The sequence below is a fragment of the Scophthalmus maximus genome, chromosome 21, assembly GCF_022379125.1.
Source record: "Scophthalmus maximus strain ysfricsl-2021 chromosome 21, ASM2237912v1, whole genome shotgun sequence".
Classification (NCBI taxonomy): Eukaryota; Metazoa; Chordata; class Actinopteri; order Pleuronectiformes; family Scophthalmidae; genus Scophthalmus; species Scophthalmus maximus.
In genome coordinates, this window is record NC_061535.1 from 8,299,883 (window position 1) to 8,321,545 (window position 21,663).

The window sequence follows — 21,663 nt, forward strand, 5'->3', positions numbered from 1 at the left end:
AATTTATGAGGCATAAAGAAAATACTGTCTTTTTGCTCGACAACACGTTGGAAATCACTATAGATTCCCTAAAGTGGCCTTTTTGTTATTTTTTGACTTTGTGAGTATGGTGAAAATGTCCCAGCTGTGTGATCCAGAGTAACAGGCATCTCTTGCCAATGACGCAATCAAGTACTTTTATTGTGTAAAACAGTAGAAGATACAGCGTGTTCACTGATATCAACAAAATACAGTGTTGGTTGTTGTGACTAGTCACCTCAGCCTACAGACCCGTACTCAGGCACTTTATACAAGATGTTCAGTCTGTAAATCCTCAACAGAATTGATTAACTGAAACCTTTCTTTACTACAGACTCAGAGTCCTGCCCTACTAACATCACCACTCGTGCTGATGAATGCACCTCAGAGTTACAAACCTACTATAAACCACGTCCCCTCTTATAGTTAACAAGGCTAAAACACTCTACTACCTCGATGAAAAGGACCAAGTGATATTATTCCCCGACCTCCGAATGTCGGGGGCCTACACCTGGCTCGGCCGGCTAAGCTCGGGTGTCAAGGTGAGTGCTGTAACATCCAAAAGGTTTGGAAAGACTGGAAGGGTGGACACCTGACCCGAACTGTGGCTACATCCGGTGGATGTTGTCGTGATCCATGAACTGTTTGAGGTTCTGCAGGTTTTCCCACCAATTGAAGAGGAAGGTCTCTGCGATGAGGCTGAACCAGGGCGTGATCTCCAGCTCCTTGCGCTTGGCCTTGTTCAACATCTCCTTCAGCTCCTCCTTGCTCACGTAACAGTGGCTTTTGATCTCATTGGGGTCTGGACTCAACTCCACGTCCTTCAGGGAAACATTTATAAACAGACACTGTTACTGTCCATTATATGAACGGATTCAGGAAAAAGATAGATAGATAAATATATATACTTTATTGATCCCAAACTGTAATGCATGCACACAAAAATTCTAAATTCGCGCAAATATGTTCATCAACATATAAAAGGTACCGTTTCAGCTACTACCTAACTTTCACCGAGAACAGGACAGACATCCGTTTGATTGGATCACGTTGTATCCAAAGTTTTCATATAGACCATGTCACATCTGAGAAAACTGAGTACCAAGAGGTTAAGTACAACAGTCTGTCTGTAACTGACTGCCCTAGACTGGTGTCGGTTTCTGTCACTATCCATATATCCGGTGATGTGACCCTCCATCACTTTCCATTTTGATACAAACATATTTGTAGTTTTACTGTTTCGTTCAAATCGAGTTTGCAGATTTTACATTTCTGGACCACGAGAACAGGAAACCTGTCAAAGTGTGTTTTTTTCATCCAGATGTTGGAGGACAAGAAGCGCCAGCCGGTGCTTGATCCATGTCACATGTCCTAATGTAACTCAAGAGCAGCAGACGTCACTGTGCTACCTTCTGCATGAAGAGGATGTAGTCGATCTCGTGTTCTCCCCAAACACCGTCGGACTGGGCCTTGTAGTGGATTCTTGTCAGATACGTCATTTCTTCTGGTGTCACCTGAGACAGAGGAGATCAGACGAAAGCAAAGATTCACCACAGCTCTTGATAATCTTCTTCCAATCAATGCAGAGGCCGGGACTTCAACACACGCACGCACACCGTGTATTACCTGATCCATGGGGATACCCAGTTCAGCTTTGAGTCTTCTCTGAGCAGCTCTCCTCACTCCTATAGCATCCTTCTCCTCCATCTCACTGTCTGTGTGTAACGGGTGACTGCAGCATGTGTTTGTGAAACAGCCTGCACACACACACACACACACACACCCACACAGGAAATGGTTAATCACATTGCCTACCAATGCTGGGACTGCGTATGTGGGTCAACCTGGGAGGTTTAATGTTGTGCTCCTGACCTGGAAAAGTGATTTTGGCATCAGACCGCTGTTGTAAGAGCAGCTTCTCTTCACTGTTGAAGATGAAGACGCTGAACGCTCTGTGTAATAAACCTGGTACAACAGAGAAACAATTTACCATAACTGCACATATGACACGGGGGAGAAAAAGAGGAGCGTACAACAGGTTGGCGTGCAACTGTGCATTTCATCATGGTGGACATACCTTTGTCGATGTTGGAGTTGAGGTGGCAGTTCTTCTTGGTGTCGGCTCCGGTCTTGCGGTCGTTGTCGTCGATAAGGATGCACTTTTCAGCCAGGAGCTGCACCTGCTTCTCGTCCAGGTGGTCTGTGGTGATCTCCGGCATTCTGACTGCAGACTGCAGGTGTCTCACCTCACTGCGGCGGCACAGCAGCATGACGAGCAGGCAGACGGCAGCGTTAACAGATCATATCGGATCAGGAGCAGTGCACTGTTTAAATGACCTTTTGAACACGGAAGGTCATGTGTGACCTCTCGCCCCCGTCCTTATAGTACAACAAGGATTCATGCTCATCTCTAATCCAAACTACATTTTATGCCGAGTTACACCTTCCTTGACCTCATTTCTTACCTATTTTTTTTAATTTTCTGATAATACCTAAATGACTGAATAATGTCCACTGTTCTCACGATACAGTTGGAAGAGAACATGTTCCCAGTGCCTGCAGACACTGAAAATTGCTGGTGTTGACATAACACCATAAGATATTGATGTAAAAAAAAAAGTAACCTATGAATGTTCATAACCCAATGACTATGAAAGGTCAGTTTTCCAGGGATATTTTCCAGCTGTGGCTTTCGTGTTACAACCTAAACGAAAAAAATGTATAATTACATTGTTATAAGTGCAGCTTTCTTTATTTGGTGTGCGCCGCATTAAAGCGAACATGTTCAGGGTCTGAGCTGATGTTATGAAAGTGTGTTCTTTATCAAGTTGAAGATATTTTTAAGTAGAAATTGGCAGGAGTTTGTTTTCCAGATGGGACAACGGCACGTCGCAGAGACGCGCACACACGCTGCAGTAAGCTCTTCTATCAATAGCGCAGTCACTCAGCTCAGGGTCCGCAGGATTAATCTGTGGCGCTCCTTTCTAACGAACCGGGTCCCGTTCGGAAGCGAGGGAGGCCGAGCTTACCTCGTTAACGGTCCGCGGCGGGTCGTGCCAACAGCGCGTCCAGGTACGCTGCTGCGATGCGTGCTTCTCACGGCGATAGGTAAGTTTAACCTCGAGGCGGGGGCTCCCTGACATGCCACTCTGCGGAGCACCGCCCACACAGGCCACACCATCACCTGACGATACGGAAAACCAATCAACACACGCCGAGGCTGCGGGTGTCGGTAATAACTGGAGCGGATGTTGTGCAGTCAGGATCGGAAGATCCACCGCTAAAAGTTTTATTAAAAGACTGTGTGATTTCAACCCATAAAGTCTCACTCAGCAGACTACAGTTAATTGTATTAATTATTGGTATATTTAAGATTATTTGTTGAGATAGAACTGCAACAACAAAAATCACAGCACTTCAACATCTAAAAATTTCAGGAACACTAAATATCTCAAAAGAATTGAATTTACATTCATGTAAAACAGCAAGTTCTCGCCTTTCAGAGGACAACACCCAAACATGTCATGTAAATGGAGTGTTATCTTGATTAGTGACAAGCCATTCATTTTAGAATCTGTCAATTGAGTGTCATTGACAAAACAAATTATTGTTCCAGTAGTTGGATCCCTTGACTAATTAGTTGTTTGACTAACATCTTAAATCCATGAAATGTTGATTAAATTAAAATATTACTCAACACAAGTATGAATGAGTTATCAGTGTAGTAGAAGTGTACTTCAAGAACCATAAGTCAAAGTCCAACATGCAGTAAAATGGACCCTGTGATGGTTATATGTATGCATGCATGCATTCACCTGAAATCTGCTTCTCACCGTGGGAACAAATAGTAACAAATGCATATACACTGCTGGGAAAATTAATAACTATATGCCATATTCTACAAGCACAATATGTTTTTATTTAGCCTGGGAAGGTCCCACTGAGATACAAGACATCCTCTTTCAGATATTCCTGGTGAACAACAGTTTCACATTCGAACACCTATAAAAAAGACAAGTACAAAGTATGTGTCCCTCTTAATTGCAGAGTAATAGTACATGTTGAATGTATTTACTCCCCCCACTGGATGATATTGTCACTACAGCCTGCAGCAGCTGGGCTCTTGTAGTCCCAGTCCAGTCCAGTAGGAGCTGTTCCGGGTTTTAGACTGCACACGTCATCAGACCCGAGCATAGCCCGCACCGCCCAGGCCTCTGACAGCTGGACATAAGTATGCACCTCGTGCCACACACACACTGCCTACAGAGAAACCGACAACTCGCTCACTTACTCACACGAATCTCTCTCCTGTGTCCGCTGGATAAACCGTCGTCTTTTAACGTGTGCTGCGCGTGTTTACGGCGACATTTCTCTGCAGCGCAGCACTGTAGTCGGACGACCTAGCTTTCACTTCCTGTTCGTGACGTCACTCTTTTCTCATTGAATCCTTTCGCGGCGTGACATCCCATTGGCTTAAAAATGAGCAAACACAAACCACGTGACACAAAATAAAAATACGTTGATGTGTCTGGGGAAATTTTTTGTAAAATAAAATTGTCATAGATGACTTAACTGAAGTCACGCGTCGGCAGCGCGTTGACCAGCACAAGTAGACATGTTTCACATCGAGTTAGGAAGTCGGTCCAGCCACTAGCTGCTCTGCTAACGTTGCTGTGTGTTGACGCCGTATTTGACGGTGCTATGTGGCGGCTAGCAGCGTTAGCGTGGAGCTAGCACCGTTTTCTAAACCTCCGTGTTTTGGACGAGGGGTGAAGTTAGACAGGGGGTGACAGCCGTGATTGTCGGCGCCGATCTGTGTGCGAAAGCTGCTGGGTCCCGAGTCGGGTAAGCAAGCGGCGAACAGTGATTTTGTCAGTTGTTGGGCACAATTGTACAGAAATGTCCTGTATGTCCTGGCGCGTGTCACATTTCCGCCCTCAGTGTTTTGTGAGTGACTGTTACAGCAGCTACGTTGTTAAAGTCCAGCTGCTTGTTACGTCAACGATGATGCTACGTTTGCATAACGATAACTGCATAGCCCTAAACACGCGTCGTCCTCTTAGCATGTAATAGAATCGTGCGCCGGACTTAATTTGAAATACTGTGAATTCAAAGTCTTAACGGCTGTTGGCAAAGGAAGAAACATTACAGGTGAGCACTTTACGTCTGCCAGGCTTCCCCGGCTACTGGTAGTGAATTCGGGATAAAATTTACCAAGAAACGCCCCTTCATTTTTGACAATGTTTACTTTCTCAATAGTTAAACCTGTGAAGACGAGAGGCGAAAAGAGGTTTCATTGAACCATTACAAATGTAAATCAAGTCTTATTCCACTGTGGCATTTTTAAAATGCTGAATTTTTGGATGGAGTTTGGAAAGATGATGTTTTATCAGATATGGGGCCAAGACTGCTCCAACAAACACCCTACATCTGAATATTTATCGTTTTTAGTTCAGACGTCTGCACAAACTTGACTTCTTCTCTACCTGCAGGTAGGTGGTGACAACAGACCGACCCAACCCACCGCCCAGTGAGCTTGGCCTCTGTTCACCTGCTTCTCAGATAGGACGTGAGCAAGGGGGCGGGGCCACCCGGCAGGTAGGAGGGATGCCTGTGGAGGGCGGAAGCAGCAGTGGGTCTGCCTCAGCTGCCCGCCACCCCAAGCAGAAACGCAAGGCTCACAGTTTGTCCATCCGGCGCACCAACAGCACAGAGGACAGGTCCCCAGGTGTCCAAAGAGGAGACATGCTGGAGGGACAGGTGAGAGATGGATACATATCCAAGCCTCTTTCTCTCTCTCTCTCTCTCTCTCTCTCTCTCTCTCTCTCTCTCTCTCTCACACATAGGCACCCACGACTGTCATTCTCTTTTGTCATTCTGTCTGTCTTGTTGGTCGAGAGAGTACAGTACCAGCCGGTTGAGCAGCATTGCTTTTATAATTTTACCTGGTGTTACTACATCCACAGCTTCCATGCTACAGTGTGTTTATTAGATTTTTTTTTTTCCCCCAATGGAAAAGGTTTTTAGTTAGCTAACAGTCTAAGCTTGGTTTGATCAATGTCATTTTCATTGTACATCCAAACTTCCATAAACTGTTCAGTGTGGATGTGCATGTTGGCCTTTTCTGCTGAAACAAAAGAATCAACTGTGGAATTTTTAAGCCAACTGGCGTCATCAAGTTAGTGATTACCCATCTTCAAGCATTCAAATTGGAGCTGCAATTGATTTATTTATCCCAGAAATAGAAGACTGTATGCTTTTTGATGCGCAGGCATTTCCTGATGCAAAGCAGTCGCAGCCAATTGCAGGTCTCTGCCGAGATAATAAAAACTGTTTCTATTTGATCAAGATCTTCGCGGTCGTTAACTTTTGGGAGTTGGCTGAAGAATGATTAGTGGTCATTAAGAGTCAGATAAGATGCATAAAGGGTTTGTGAGTGAGTCTCAAGTGTTTAAGATTCTATCGTCATGTTTTTTGGGCTGTTTTTTTCTGTCCTTTCTTGGAACTGATGGTTTTTAAAACCTGCAGAGGTATTCAGTCCAAAAATAATGTGCTGCTTGATTTTTGTCAGTATTCAGCCGACCATGGAAGCCATTTAGATTTGACTTTCTCTGCTCGACCATGTCCTTGAATTATCAGCATCTAAATGCAGAGCTCAGCTTGCACTGGCCGGTTGTCTCATCAAGTTTTAATATGGGCTGCTTGTCCTGGTCTGATTAGTCTTTTCACCAGGCCTTTTCTTCTCTTGTGCCGAGGCATGCTGGCTCTGTTTTTTACTACCCCATATTACGTTCCACATACAGGCAGACAGCTTAACAAATCCACATGCTGCCCACAGAATACACTTTCTTCCCCACTTTCAATGCTGTCATTATTAACCGTAGTACACTAAAGGCTTTAGAGCCATAACTAAGCAGCTTTGAGTTCCTAAGGACTGCCTCTTGTTTGCTAATTGACCTATTTGTTGACATGTAGCACTGACAGAATGGTCAGGCGGTTAATGTCGCTCTGACAAACTGTAGATGAATTTGCGCCAGAAGAAAGAATGACAGAATGCGGTTTCCTCGTCTTTCACATGGCTGTCGAAATTAGACGTGGTTCTCGAGGTGAGCTGTCAAACGCAGGCTTTTCAGTCCTTTTGTGTTCATGGCAGCCTTTTACGTCCCTCTGCGTGCTAATCTGCTGTAGATTGGTGGGCACCTGGTAGAACATTCACCCAAGTGCAGCTGGTGGCAATTGAAGTCGGTTATATACAGGGCAGTGTTTGATGAGAGGTTTATGTGGGTTTCTGTCTGTTTGTGTTAATGTTGTGTATTTTATTAGTCATCCAAACTCCTCTTTGAATAGCGATTATACAAGATATTACATATACTGGTTTTGATATTGAGACACTGTTTGTCAGTGTAAAAGTGTATTTGTTCATGTCAGCATGACAGCATTTCCAGTTTGTGAAATTATTGGTTCGGATTTTTAAGCACATTGTGTCTGTCTGTCTATGTGTGAAAGTTTTCTTCTTCTTTTTTTGCCTGTCTTCGCAGGACTCCAAGCTGCCCCTCTCCTTACGGAACAATCTTCTTGACCTTTTCGGCCAAATTGAGCGCGAGTTTGAAAATCTATACATCGAAAACCTTGAATGTGAGTAACTGATAGGAGGATTTTTTTTTTTTTACCTTACCATATTGATTGTCAGGTGTTGATTGACTAACCCGAAGGTTCCAGAGCACAGGCAGTGTTTGTTCATTGATGCTTTGACACTGTGCTAACATTACAGTGCGCCGGGAAATCGACTCCCTGAATGAGCGTCTGACCGGAGACGGACAGATCATTGAGGGAGGAGACCCCACCAAGGGAGCCCTGAAAACAAAAGGTCCAGTATTTTTTCTGCACACGCTTCGTACTCCTAAAAACATTTAACAAAAATTACGTTCAAATAAACATATGTATCTTTATACATGTTTAAATATCCTAATGCCATGGTGGCTGGAATATTCTGCCTGGAAGACTGACGTAGAAAACCAGTAAGGATTTTAACCCATATATTATTTATTTATTTATTAATTATCTTTATGAGTGTTGATAGTTATTATGAGAGTTTTTTTTTAAGTGCGCCGGAAGAAGCAACCATGTAATGAATTTGACCTGTACCACAAAGTGCAGCAGTAAAGAGGGAAAAAAACAATAACCATGTTCCAGTGTTTCAGTCTGACAAGATGATTGTAAGACTGGTTGAACTGCTAGTTTGCAGGGATACGTTTCCGTGTTTACCTTATTTAAATCCCCCTTGATTAAACTGAAATTCTGTGAAAATAAGCCTTATTGGGTGAAGTAGGACCGGCTAAACTGGTAACTATTTATTTATCACACCCCGCCCATGGAAGTAAATGACGTCCCACACGGTGGCAGATTGGCTGCCACAGGTTTTCAGAAGTGGTTAACACTAACAGCCATGCAGACAGTACGTACTGCAGCAGAGAAACCAACCAGTCAGCCTCTGCTCTTTGTCTCTCCATCACACAGCCAGCCACAGCACCAGTCAACTGTCACAGAAGCTGAAGACGACCTACAAAGCCTCTACCAGCAAGGTACCTGTCCCCAATAACTGTTACACTAATCAGGGAGGGGAAGGAAGTGTTTTTGAGGGTAAACCAAATGCTGTTGTTGTTTAACTCTGTTGTTTTTGATTTGATGATTGATTAATATGCAGATGATTGGATTTATAGTGGTTTTTAAATCTCTGTCATCCTTCACTCCTTCTTTTTCAAACTCCTATGTAGCACCCTCTCCATGGCAAATTAGGTGGACCTCGCAATTTCAGTGTGGCCTCATGGGAGTTGTGGGGCGGAGATTCATGGGTAACTTCCTGAATGCTCTGTTTGCTTTTCACTAAGCATTGTGGGGGGAGCAGCTTTGGGCTAAGTTTCTTTTGAACTAAAGTCTAACCTTGACTCCTCATATCTTCTCTGCTCTGCACCGCACCCTGCCAGAGGTCGTTCAGGTGAACGGCTGCATTTGTCAAATCTAGAAAACATATTTGAACTGTTCCTTAAAGGACGACAAAAGTGTTTAATTTCTTAACTTATTCGTCACAACAAGTGTCCTTCTAGTAGAGTCGAATCTTAATGAATTACCAAATGTCGGAATGAGGTTTAGTGAGACTGGTCCCGTAGGTTAGCACAAAGACTAGATAAAGGGGAACATCTACCCTGGTTCTGGTAAAGGGGGAAAAAAAAAACCTCTAAAGCGCAATGATTAACACTATATGTAGAGTGCAAAATGAAAACATGTTGCGATTATTTATGAAAGATATTGCTATGAGTCATGATTTTAGTGGGAATTATTTTTTGCAATTTCAGTGAGAAAAAAATAAAAATAAAAATTATGATGATTTGATTTTTAATGTGGTCTCTACAAAAAAGCTTGTTGTTCCCTTACGTCTGCAGAAGGTTATTCGTAGGAGTGTCTTTGTAGCACCACAGTGCCTCATTTATGATACTGCGTATATAATATTGTGAATTCAGTAATGTTTCTGCTCGTATTAGCTTCATATTAACTGTACAGTTATGAGGCTGGTGTCCATATTCTCATCTAATTCTTTGCAAGAAAGCGACTGAGTTATTTCTTTAAACAAGCATTTTGCTTGTGAAAAATAATTTGGATGCGGCTGTTCGAATGAGTTCCACGTTCGATGTTTAAAAATTCTCTGAAGTTACGTCAGTTTGCTTCTGCGTCTTCGATTCATTTATGTTTTAAATGTAAGCGTAGAGTCCTGTGATGGTATATTAAGTACCACTGTTAAAAAAAGCTTTACTTTCGCTTTCAAATAAGTTTTTGACCTTTCTCTTCCTCAGTCTCTTATTCTCCTTTCTCTAAATGCCCTTCTTAAAGCAGTTAAACAATCTGAATGCAGCCTGGAGTGTGAGCTAGATGAAGAGTGGGACACACTCCTCTTCTGACTTAAAAGACAGAAACAGAGGAAACATTGGATCAAGTGAGGACTTCTCAGATTAACCTCCTGACAGAACTAGTTGCTACATAATACAGAGCTAACCCATCAGCTTGCTGAGAAACGTGACCCCAAACTAATTTTTGTTACGACTGAGGGGATTTGAAACTAATGATCTGCACTAACTATGTGCTCAGTTTACTGCTGGGATGACCGCAACTGGAATGAGCTGTTCTTCTTGCTGCTCACTGCTCTTTAATGTCCTCTAATGACAGATCCTCAAATAAGATTGTGCTGGAGCGTAATGCGAATGCAAACACAGCGGACAGAATGAGAGCGTACATTAACGCAGTCTGACACATGTGAACCAGATGCTTCGCCGCTGCATCGAATGACTCCCAGTCTGCTTGCAGCTGCATGTACGGTGCAGGTTGTGACACGTGAAACTACATTTCCACCTTGGGTTTGTTCATCTTGAAGCCTGCAGCGACCGAAAGCCCTGTGTTAACAGACTAGATCACCAGATCATCTTATTTCACAGGTGAACGACTTGTTTAAGTACACAGCACTGATCCAACGGCTGGTATTTGAATTGGCGAATGAGTGGTGCTGATATTAATACTGTGGTGACACAGTGTGGTGCAATTTGAAACCATATACCTTGTGGCAGTTACAGAGTCATGCGCTCATGTATAAACAGTACTTGTTTACAAGATTATATTACTTCTACATTACAATTCCTAACTGTGAAATTCCATGCAGTCCTACAGCTATAAATAAGTGTTGGGATTATTAAGTTTGCTCAACATTTTTAAGTTTCCATTAGTTACTCTAACGTGTGTTTCTTTGTCTCATGATGAACAAACTATAATGAAGAGGTGGTGAAAGGTGATTCAAAGAAAGACTCTCACTGAAAAAAGGCTCAGACCGTCTGTGGCCGAGGAAAAGAGATGAGGAGCTGATAATAACAAAATGTCTCATTTATAATGAAATTAAATGTTGTGTACAGTTATTATGCAGCTGCAATAACAATTAATGCATCTCTGGTGAAGTGTCTCTCCGTTTGTTCCAACCCCATAGTGGACACATGATTAATTCTATTTCTGACACAACAATGAGCCACAAAAATATTATAAACTGATTAATGAAAACAACCTGTTGCCTTTTATTACCTCTGACTTTATTTAGAACATTTTGTCCCTGCCAGGATCCTGTAGGAATGAAAACTCAATTTGTCCAGACAGCTGTCAGGCAGTCGAAAGGTTTTTGATCTGATTCTCCGGAGATAAGCTGCTCTGCTGCCAGTTAGCCGAGCAGTTAAAGGCGAATTGGCTTCGTGATATCAGAAAACCTGCGTTTAGCCCAAAGAAGGCAGCTAACCCACTAATGTCTATCTCTGTTACACAGGCCCTAGATCTAACGTACCACACTGTGTCTTATCTGTTCACTTGTTTGTCAGAGCAGCAATAAATCATTTCCTGTAGTCTGCAGTATGGTCATTTAGCCACATCTCAATTAACAAAGCCAACTTCTACACCTGTTTCTGTAACTGTAACCAGGATTATTAATGCTCATACATTTGTTGTTTCTTTTCTCTCTGTCACACCTCCCCGTCTGTCTCTTCTCTCCCCTGTTCAGATTGTGTCCAGTTTCAAAGCCACTGCAGGATCCCGGGCTTTGTGCCAGTTGCTCAAGGAGTACGTGGGCCACCGGGACGGGATCTGGGACCTCAGCATCACCCGATCTCCACCGGTAGTTCTGGGCACGGCCTCCGCAGGTACTGTACACCAAGGCTAAATCCATACTACTATGTTTTGTTTTAAAACGTCTTTTTTTAAACTAAAACGATCCCCGTCCAGAAGAGTGTTTCAGCTCCTCTAATCTCTGTCAATACTAACACACCTGAAAACGAATATCATGTGACCATTCATGTTCATTGGGCCCGTGGGTGCCAGTGAAAACAGGAAGCAGACTGTCGAATATGCAGTGGGTTGCTTAGTTACAGAAAATACTGATAAGAAGAAACTGCAATGGTGAAAAGTAAGAGCAGGGATTTATTTTCTTGGACTGAGGAAACGTTTTACATCAATCAGGAGGTGAATGAGGGATATCATCATCTCAAAAAGTCTCTTCCACACTACAGTGCAGGCCCACAGTTAAAGGTGCCGTGTTTACATCATTATATCACTGTCAAATTAATTGTGACACCAAAAGATGAGAGCATAGATGAGATGATTGATTGCATCTGTTGCTGGAAATAAGTTGCTCAGTTAGTGTTTCTTCTTCAGTGTTGTGCACAATCTCCCCTTAAAGTGGTCACAGAAATTTCTTCACCAAATGAAACCAGATGGGTCACTATGTTAAAACTGTACATTACAACATTGAATCATTAGCTGGTTACTGCTTCATGTTGTCCCCCCTTCTCTCCTCACAGACCACTCGGCTCTGCTGTGGAGCATAGAGACTGGGAAATGTCTGCTGAGGTATGCTGGTCATGCTGGATCAGGTAATTAGAAAATTCATGGATGCCATATATGTAGCAAGTACTGTGGTGTGTCTCAAACATACGCTGTAGATCATTGTTAGATATGACAGTGTCTGTCAACATTTGCTCACATGAGTTGTTGGATGACATGTGTCATTGTTTGCCCATAGTCAACTCCATCAAGTTCCACCCCACGGAGCAGATGGCCCTCACAGGTTAGTACGTGCGTCTTTGACGACGCTCTTCGTGACTGTTTGACCGTCGTTTTGGTCTCCAGCAGTCGTTTCTGTGTGGATACGTGAATGTGCTGCGTAGTTTGTTGACATGCACTTATGTTTGCACAGCCTCTGGGGACCAGACAGCACACATCTGGCGCTACATGGTGCAGCTCCCCGCCCCGCAGCCGCCACCAGATGTCAGTGTGAGTAGCTTCTCACACTTCTTCTCACATCCCAGGGTTTCTACTGGAATATCCTGGAACCTCATGGAATTTTGTCATTTTCTGTCAATGGGGGAATGTGAATGTTTAATACATTCACTAATAGGCCCGGGCTATGTTTGCGCCATAGGCTCTGTGTGATGACGACCAGGACTCGTCGGACAGAGAGGAAGGAGAGGTGGACGGAGATGGCCCCTGCGAGGTGCCCACCATCCGGGTCCCTACGGCGACCCTGAAGAGCCACCAGGGTGTAGCGATCGCAGCTGATTGGTTGGTTGGGGGTCGACAAGTGGTGACAGCTTCCTGGGATCGTGCTGCCAACCTGTATGAGGTGGAGACGTGTGAACTGGTTCACACGCTCACTGGTAGGAAAACAAGCTGATACTACATCATAGGCCTGTTTCAGACCTAACACCTGACATTAGAATGCGTCTACATGAGTCAATGACGGAACTAGTTTTTCTTCTTGCAACTTTCTTTTAGCAGCCCTTTAATGGTAGCCACCCACCCAAAAAAAATTTAATATGGTTACTAGGCGGGTGCATGTGTGTTTGCAGGCCACGACCAGGAGCTGACCCACTGCTGTACCCACCCCACCCAGCGGCTGGTGGTTACCTCATCCAGAGACACCACCTTCAGACTGTGGGACTTCAGAGACCCGTCCATCCACTCTGTCAATGTCTTCCAGGGACACACCGAGTGAGTTTGTCTCTCTTACACAGACACACACACACACACACACACACTGCTCATTCCTGGATGATACTTGGCTCCTTGCTGCAGTCTTCATTTTGTCCACCGGGTGGTGCAGTAGCATCTTTCTGGTCTGTGAATGCTTCAGCACTATTTTTTTGTCTTTCTACAGTGCCACGTTAATATGCAGACCCCGCTGCTCTAAGCCAAATCCTCCACTTGTCGCTCATTCATCACTGAGCACTTCTTACTTTGACGGCTTCCTTTACTTCTCCCCTCTCTTTCTCCGCGTACCTCGTGTCTGTCTCTCTCTCTGCCTCGCTCTCCTGTTCGTTTATCTGTCCATTTCTGCGTTAATCCCCCACTCTGTGTAATTTGGCACTCTCTGCTTGCTGTTAACACTCAATTGCAGCAGCTCATTTCAAAAACGTTGACTCTCAGGCTTGTCTGTGAGTTTCAATGGCAGCGCTCTTTTAAGGGTGTGGGTGTGGGTGTGTGTGTGTGTGTGTGTGTGTGTGTGTGTGTGTGTGTGTGTGTGTGTGTGTGTGTGTGTGTGTGTGTGTGTGTGTGTGTGTGTGTGTGTGTGTGTGTGTGTGTGTGTGTGTGTGTGTGTGTGTGTGTGTGTGTGTGTGTGTGTGTGTGTGTGTGTGTGTGTGTGTGTGTGTGTGTGTGTACGCATGTCTACATGTGTGTGCTGGCTGGCTGGCAGCCTTTGATTGCAATATGGGGATTACATAGAGCTCATTATGTACGACCCCAACATGTATAATTCCTGCAGATCCCACTTTAATTCTCTCCCATAGACAATTGCCGTAATGAGATTAAGCACCAGTGTTTCACAGTTAACGACAGCCCTCCTCATTTCCCTCCCTTCCCTTCCCTCCATCCTTATTTCCCTCCCAAATGGCCGCTGGTGTACTGTAAAGATGAAATCCCAGTGTTTCAGCTCTTTAACGTGTCCACATAGTGTTTTTTATATGATACAAGACACATCATGGGTGAAATATTCAGTCAAATACTCATATCTGAGTACTTTCCAGCTCGGAACTGCGGTGAACCAATGACAGTCTCAGTAATCTGGATTCAGACAGTCAGGGTTTCTGAATCGTTTGGTATAAAACAGAAAACAGTGACGTCCTCATGTGTCTTGTTTTCGCTGATTAAAAATCTAAATTTGTGGAACATGTGGAAACAAAACTCTCTCTGCAGATAACGGTCTACATCCACAAAGACACATGCACAGTTCACTAACCCACACTCTTTTTCCCACTTTTTGTTTGAGAACCTACGAAATCTCTTTTTGCTAATTTTCCAGAATCTCCAATTTGGCATAATGATGTTGCATAAATGGAGACAGTAGCGGCAAGGAGAGTGGGAACGGTTTAAAAGGCAGAAGATGTTGAGAGCTGGAGGGGGAGACACTCTTCACGTTTCAACTGTCTTTACCGGCAATTATCGCTAACGCTCCCTGACAGCGAACGCGGCTGCTAAATGTGCAGCATACACCCTCCGTCCCAGAGCCCGTCCTGCCCCCCAACCCCCCGCCATAATTGCAGAGTAATGACAACTGCACTTGAGCTAACAATACGGCCCAGAGCAAACGAGAAGGGACGGCGGACTTGCTCTACAGACGAGATGGCTTGTTACGTTTGTTTCTCCAGCCATCGACAGCCATTTGAGACATTTGATGGAAAAACGTTCCTCGATAATTTGCCCCTAAATTGTTTTAATTTGCATTTCAGGCATTTGTCTTACGCTCCAAAGTGATTTACAAAGACGACATTGTGAGATTTTCACAATTGCATACATCGGTCATTTAACACATTCCTAATGAGGAATAAAGGCCACGCCACAGTGCTGTTTACTGTTGTGAAACAATGAGCCGTAGATGTGAGAATTAAACGTGGTGTTTTAAAAAATATTGATAAAGCAGACAAGTATCACACTGCAAGAGTTTTTCTCTCTGTAAAGAAAGAAAGAAAAGTCCCCATTACTGTAGCGGTGGAAAGCTCATGTGTGAGTGACGTACTGTAACACCTACATCCCAATATAATGCAGTGTTCGCAGTTAGTTCAGAAAGTTTGAAGAAGAAAACAGGAGCAGCAGCACAGACAGAGGAAGGTGGTGTCTTCCCGTCGCGCCTCGTCTCTCCGGTGTTCTTGTAGGAAAAAAAGAAAGAAAGACATTGTAGAGTTAAATGAGAGTTTCAGCTCACCTTAACTTGCACAGCTGCAGAGGCATCCCAAGATTCCCTCTGTGTGTGTGTGTTCCCCCCCTTCCTTTTCACGTCCCTAAAGTCTCTGGTCTTGACCTTGGCTGTCAGAGACACTGCAGAGGGGCCATTAAGAAACACCCCTCCCCTCCCCAGCCATTTAAAAAACCCTTTAACCTTAATCAACCTTTTAATCAATTACCTCGTCTGATTGCGCACGCACGCACGCACGCACGCACACACACACACACGCACACAAACTGGCTCCTGTGTTCCCAGGTGGGCGGTTACCCTGCAGTGTTAGAAGGTGCCTGCAACAATAAAGCAGTTTTCTTGAGCACCAGTCTTCTCTAATAGGAACAAGCTTAGTCCTGTAATTAGCCCTTAATTTCATGTCACTTTGAATTAAGGGGGAAGCAAGAAAAACTACAAAATGGTGTGTGGGTGCGTGAAATTTGGCGGGTCCTAACCCCTGATTTTCACTGGATGCGGAACGGCGGCGGAGAACCACAAACCAACAACAAGTTATTTCCATCCAGACGAGTAGAAGGGAAACAACTCGGTGCTGATCTCTCTCTTTTTTGTGGAGATTATTGTGATTTTACCATGGCTAAGTACAATAGATATAATTATTATTATTAATTGGACAAAATGAGTGATTTACCATCCACACCCATTACTCCTGCTACTGTTCTCCATGCCATATCCTTTTTTATGTTGTCCTTATAAAAAGGATGCGACGGGTCATAAATGATTTGGTGATTTTGGACTTGAATGATCAGCATCTCCTCATCCATGGTGTCAACCGGGTGAACTGGTCGCTGAAAACCTCTGACCTGTTGACTTCAGGGCTGTCTCCGCCCATTATGACGTTTTCAAGGTGTAGTGCAGGGTAATATGATGCGCCGTGAGCACGGTGTATTTTACTGCGGAGCGTCGAGCTGTGGCGGAGCCGTGCGGCGTCAGTGGAAATACACACATTGACTTTAATTGACACCTATCGGCTCCGTCGCCGCTTCGCCGCCGTTCCGCATCTAGTGGAAATCAGGGGTAACAGGGTTAAGAATGAATTTTAGGTTTAAGTGCAATTTTCCCCATAACTTCCCTTCATGAATGAGCAAAAAGAAAAAGGGAGGGAAGAAGAGAGACCCTCATGAGCAGCAAATGACTCTAAAAGTTTTTTTATTCCAGACATGAACTCTCTGTAAAATTTGGGTCCGGACATAAACGGTCACTATTTCCTCCCAAACTTTATTCACTTTCCTGAGTCACAAAATGAGTGATAGATTCCTTAACAACTGTCCTCCTGATTCCGCGTGTCCGTCTTTTTGCAGCACGGTGACGTCGGCTGTGTTCACGGTGGGCGACAACGTGGTTTCAGGCAGCGACGACCGCACCGTCAAGGTGTGGGATCTGAAGAACATGAGGTCGCCCATAGCGACCATCCGCACTGACTCGGCTGTGAACAGGTAGGTGAAGTACAAATTACACATGCACTTTGTCCATGTTGTTAATAATCTGTCCCGTGCCAGCGTGGAGCACCGACTCCGGAGGCAGCTAATGTCAGACAGAGCTGTGTGCAAACTGGAAAGGGAAATGTGCTCCCGATGTTTTCTGTCAACCCAGTGCAGAACTGTGCAACATTCGCCGGTCCAGCTGCAGTGGTAGAGGAGATGTTGTGAGAGTTAACTCAGGAGAGTGGGTCAAGTATTCGATTTAAATCTGCCTTGATTGATCTGATTGTTGCAGGATAAGTGTCTCTGCCAACCAGAGGATCATCGCTCTGCCACACGACAATCGACAAGTCCGACTGTTTGACATGAGTGGGGTGAGGCTGGCCAGACTTCCACGCAGCAACAGAATGGTAAGGAACGGGAGGGTTCTTGGTTTTTATAGGTCAATTAGCATGAATTGAATAAACATTTTAAGTGTGTGTGTGTGTGTGTGTGTGTGTGTGTGTGTGTGTGTGTGTGTGTGTGTGTGTGTGTGTGTGTGTGTGTGTGTGTGTGTGTGTGTGTGTGTGTGTGTGTGTGTGTGTGTGTGTGTGTGTGTGTGTGTGTGTGTGTGTGTGTGTGTGTGTGTGCAGGGTCACAGGCGTATGGTGTGTTGCACCGCGTGGAACGAGGAGAACCAGTCGTGCAACCTGTTCACCTGCGGCTTCGACCGACAGGCCATCGGCTGGAACATCAACATCCCCGCGCTGCTGCAGGAGAAGTGATGCCACTGAGACACGCACACGCACGCATGCGCACGCACACACACACGCGCGGTGGAGTCGGAGACTGATCAGAATCTGTGTATATATATAATATGGTACAAATAAACACTGTAACCTGCGGACCTCGTACACGCTCGTATGACGGAAGCGTTTACCCTGTGAAACACGTTCGTCAGGAATGTGTGAAATACTTTGTTCATTATCACAGTGTTGTTGATGTTTTTTAGGAAGTTGCTGTTAACATCAAACGATAAGACCATCTTATTCCCCAGATTAATTTATTCTGCCTCTCACTGTGGACATGTGCAGAGCGTCTCCTGGCTCAGAGTGTGTACGAGGTCACAGAGCTGCTCCTCTGTATTTGAGCCCTTCACTTATTTAGCATGGATTGTTGTTGTGACCCGTTCATCTCCGTTTAACGACACATCTGACTCCACAGGCTGCTGTTCACGTCACTGCTGAACAAAAGCTCTTGCATGTAGATAAACTAAAACAAAGTTTGCGGCCAGGACGGTTTGTAGAACACGATTTAAAGACATTATTTATATATATCGTTGTGGTCCCGTGTTGCAGTTTTTTCACAGTGCTCCACCTGTCTGAGGGTGGAGCTTGGTGAAGACGACCCGGGGGTCTGTGTCATGTTTTTATCCTCTTAGTATAAAAAGTTTTTTCTTATCACCGAGCCAAACGTATCATATTCATGCCTGCGCGTCGTCTTAAAATGTTTCTGACAGGACCTGCTCTCACCAGTTCAGATTCCAGTCATTGCCTCCTGTTACCTTTGATGCTTTCAGTTCACGGCCAGCCTATATCTATATATATATATACATTTAATATTTCAAACGTATGATACTGTAATTCTGCCTTGTTCCATGTTTACAGTAGGATTTGAAACAATTTAAGTTTTGCTCTTTTCTGCCTTTTCTGTCAGGATGCAAAGTGTCAAGAGCGTAGCAATAATTGGAAAAAACTGCACCTCTGTTGCTCACAAATCCTCCGTGGACAAGAAGTGTTCAACATGATCGTGTTATATGAAATATTAACCAGAGGGTGTAGGTGTCCATCCTCTTCCCACACAGACTCTGTGATCCCCAGAGTGAGTTTGTCGGTCACTGCTCATGTCTGTGCTTCAGCGAACAGCCTGTTGATATCGAATTACTGTGTTGACACTTTACATTTGACCCCTGAGCCTAGTGTGCGACCTCTGGCCCCTCGCTCTGTAGACGAAGCATTTTGGTGCGTGAGAAGTCCCCATTTATCCCAAAGCACAAGCAATAACCCGGCCCCTCGATGTTTCCGATGTGTCTTTTCTCAGACGTCGGTGAATATGACCCAACGCTCACGCTGAATCTCCGTTTGAAGGTTACACAGTAAACTTACTTGTTACACATGAGCAATATCCCAAACATGAAGTCAGGTGTTTAACTTGCGTCAGTGCTGTAAATCCCATGAGAGGACTCATTGTACTTGTGTGACTGGTGTAGATGTCGCTCGGCGTACGTAGATGTGCTCCGGCTTCAGACGACTATTCACTAGTTTCTACCAACAATAGAGCTGGGGTGTTTCTTTTTCTTTTTTAAAGAAGCATTAACCTTAAAAATGTAATAATCTTATAGAAAAGCCTTAAAAGTGGTGCATTAGCTGTATCCAACTGAGCATCAATGCAGTTTTCCAAATGCTTATTAAATAACTAATTGTGTTCCGCTGCACAGTGCAGATGGATTTTTACTTCTCCTTCATGCAGGGAACTCAGTCCAGCGCCCGACTGGTATCAGTGTCATTTTAATCTGCAGGTAGAAAAGCATGTATAATTTGTGCCCCACATATGAATTCTAACTCGGAGGAAATATGATTTTGGATTGATACATTAAATTACTGCGTGCCGGATAGAAGAGGAAGAATAGGCTTCACTTCATTGTAGTGAATCATATTCACCTCAAACTTCATTATGTGGTCTACTTTGCATACTTTATTGTGACGGGTACGTGCTCTCTGACACTTTCCAATAAAAATGTGTGATTTCCTTTTTGCAGTCTCTCGTGTCTCTTTCGTCTTAATCAACACCAACCTCTCTCACCCCCTATTCCCTTCAAAATGATCCGTATCATTTTGAAAACTCACACTCAATTCAGCTGGATGTAAATGAACTGTACCGTGGTATAATGCTCCGGTGTTAACGAGAGCAGACGCACAAGGTGTATGAATATTCGTACGGAGAGAAAACAGGGAATTTTGTTTTTCACCGAAGGTGATTAGACACCTGACATTTTTAGTTTGTGTGAAGTTTCTTCGCTAAAACCTTCTGCGGCATTAAGGAAGTCGCATAGGTGCTGCTGCGCACACGTGGTCGACATGGGAACACTTGGTTCTCAAACATATGCCTTCCCAGCATTTGGTGACAATTTCCTCTTCGGATTATATTTGTTTATTTATTATTATTTCAGTTAAGTTTGAATGTGTGAACTAAGTTTCTATGGACCTTTTTCACAGCAAGTATCAAACCACCACACTTAAATTCAGTCAAGCCTCACAGAATTGCACACTCCGATGTCAGTCTCCTAAATATACCTCTTTTTTTCCCCATCAAGATCCAGGCATTATTCCCTGGGGGGAAACTTCCTGCATCTACCCCTTTTGTATGGATCTGTGGCAAAACCGGATTGGTTCTTGTGTGACGTGATGTCCCATCCTGTCCCAGTCCTGTGGAAATCTGGTCTGTAATTTTTGCATAATCCTGCTGACAATCATACAAACAGACAGACGGTGAAAACATAGAGGTGATGAACAAAAGCAGCTAAATATAAATATAAATGTTCTTGTTCACTGTGCTCAGTTGATGTTCAGTATCTGACCTGAGGTCTGGTGAAGTTTGATGTTTAAAACCAACATTACAGCGACGAAAGAAGTATTCAGAGCGAGTTAATAAAATTAGAAACAACAGTGTAAAAAATACTCATTAACAAATATCAGCAAAATGTAATAAGCATTTTATAACTATTTAGAATTTAAGTATTCACTGAAGATAAATGGCCCCGTGACAGATATACTGTTCTGACAGTCTTAATACTGATGCATGGATGTTTAAGTAGCTTGTATTAGCTGGTCGAGGTGCAGGGTGTCTCCCAGCCCCTCCTCCAAAAGGTCACGAGATAAATCTGTGAGGTAATGAGATGATTGATGAAGCAGGAAGGAGGAAGAGCACAGTTCGGCAACACAAATCTGTATTCATTTACTCCAGTCGTGCTGTTTTTGAGAACTAATCAATAATTCAATGTGTTTAAAAGCCTTTCACAGATGTGAAAAGGGGCATTAATCTCATATATTTATCATAATCATGAATCAAATCATTATTATAGTTTTCTTTTCTTCATCAGTCCAGACAACAAATGTACTGTTCTGGTTCACTCTTAATGCTCCGTCAGCATCATATTCTGACGCAGTAGCAGCAGTTTTCAGAGGAACATCTGTAAACAGCCACTGTCAACTACTGATCCCCCTCAGCAGCAGACAGAGCAGCTGGTAACGAGAACTGTAGCAGCTACAGCTACACGATTCCGTCAGTCTACTGACTGAAAAAAAAAAAAAAGTTAAAATGTCAATGTAGTAGATCATGAATATGCCCCACACCATAATGTAGTCTAGTAAAGTAAGTCAC

The 21,663-nt window shown here is 43.9% G+C and overlaps 2 protein-coding genes across 9 annotated transcripts; one reads left to right on the forward strand and one right to left on the reverse strand.

Annotated features, from left to right (window-relative positions):
- Positions 1 to 152: 152 nt before the first annotated feature.
- idi1 (isopentenyl-diphosphate delta isomerase 1) lies at positions 153 to 4,449 on the reverse strand. 4 transcript variants are annotated; one of them, XM_035619510.2, is made up of 7 exons: positions 4,314 to 4,449; positions 3,048 to 3,202; positions 2,096 to 2,268; positions 1,891 to 1,983; positions 1,645 to 1,775; positions 1,428 to 1,532; positions 153 to 839 (listed from the first exon to the last, which is right to left on the reverse strand). In XM_035619510.2, exons 2-7 carry the CDS (start codon positions 3,197 to 3,199, stop codon positions 627 to 629), a joined length of 867 nt encoding a protein of 288 aa, XP_035475403.1. In that variant the 5' UTR covers positions 3,200 to 3,202; positions 4,314 to 4,449; the 3' UTR covers positions 153 to 626. The 4 variants fall into 4 exon arrangements, with proteins under 4 accessions (XP_035475403.1, XP_035475402.1, XP_035475405.1 ...); XM_035619509.2 differs by having other exon boundaries at positions 4,310 to 4,446; XM_035619512.2 differs by lacking the exon at positions 3,048 to 3,202 and having other exon boundaries at positions 4,314 to 4,448.
- LOC118291318 (WD repeat-containing protein 37) lies at positions 4,180 to 20,036 on the forward strand. Of its 5 annotated transcripts, none has more exons than XM_035619504.2 (15): positions 4,180 to 4,249; positions 5,511 to 5,778; positions 7,557 to 7,653; positions 7,790 to 7,885; positions 8,536 to 8,600; positions 8,793 to 8,870; positions 11,600 to 11,738; positions 12,396 to 12,467; positions 12,617 to 12,661; positions 12,791 to 12,867; positions 13,016 to 13,250; positions 13,443 to 13,584; positions 17,125 to 17,259; positions 17,540 to 17,654; positions 17,877 to 20,036. In XM_035619504.2, exons 2-15 carry the CDS (start codon positions 5,626 to 5,628, stop codon positions 18,006 to 18,008), a joined length of 1,581 nt encoding a protein of 526 aa, XP_035475397.1. In that variant the 5' UTR covers positions 4,180 to 4,249; positions 5,511 to 5,625; the 3' UTR covers positions 18,009 to 20,036. The 5 variants fall into 5 exon arrangements, with proteins under 5 accessions (XP_035475397.1, XP_035475395.1, XP_035475399.1 ...); XM_035619502.2 differs by lacking the exon at positions 4,180 to 4,249 and adding an exon at positions 4,557 to 4,863; XM_035619506.2 differs by lacking the exon at positions 4,180 to 4,249 and adding an exon at positions 4,557 to 4,863 and having other exon boundaries at positions 5,515 to 5,778.
- The last annotated feature ends 1,627 nt before the right edge of the window (positions 20,037 to 21,663 follow it).

Bases quoted from the DNA above. Each gene is read 5' to 3' on its own strand.
- LOC118291318 (XM_035619504.2), top strand. From the start codon at position 5,626: ATGCCTGTGGAGGGCGGAAGCAGCAGTGGGTCTGCCTCAGCTGCCCGC. The intron at 8,601-8,792 runs GTACCTGTCCCC...ACTCCTATGTAG, and splicing joins ACAAAGCCTCTACCAGCAAG to CACCCTCTCCATGGCAAATT. The intron at 13,585-17,124 runs GTGAGTTTGTCT...GTCTTTTTGCAG, and splicing joins GTCTTCCAGGGACACACCGA to CACGGTGACGTCGGCTGTGT.
- idi1 (XM_035619510.2), bottom strand. From the start codon at position 3,199: ATGGTGTGGCCTGTGTGGGCGGTGCTCCGCAGAGTGGCATGTCAGGGA. The intron at 1,984-2,095 runs GTATGTCCACCA...CTGTTGTACCAG, and splicing joins CAACTCCAACATCGACAAAG to GTTTATTACACAGAGCGTTC. The intron at 1,776-1,890 runs GTCAGGAGCACA...GTGTGTGTGCAG, and splicing joins TGCCAAAATCACTTTTCCAG to GCTGTTTCACAAACACATGC.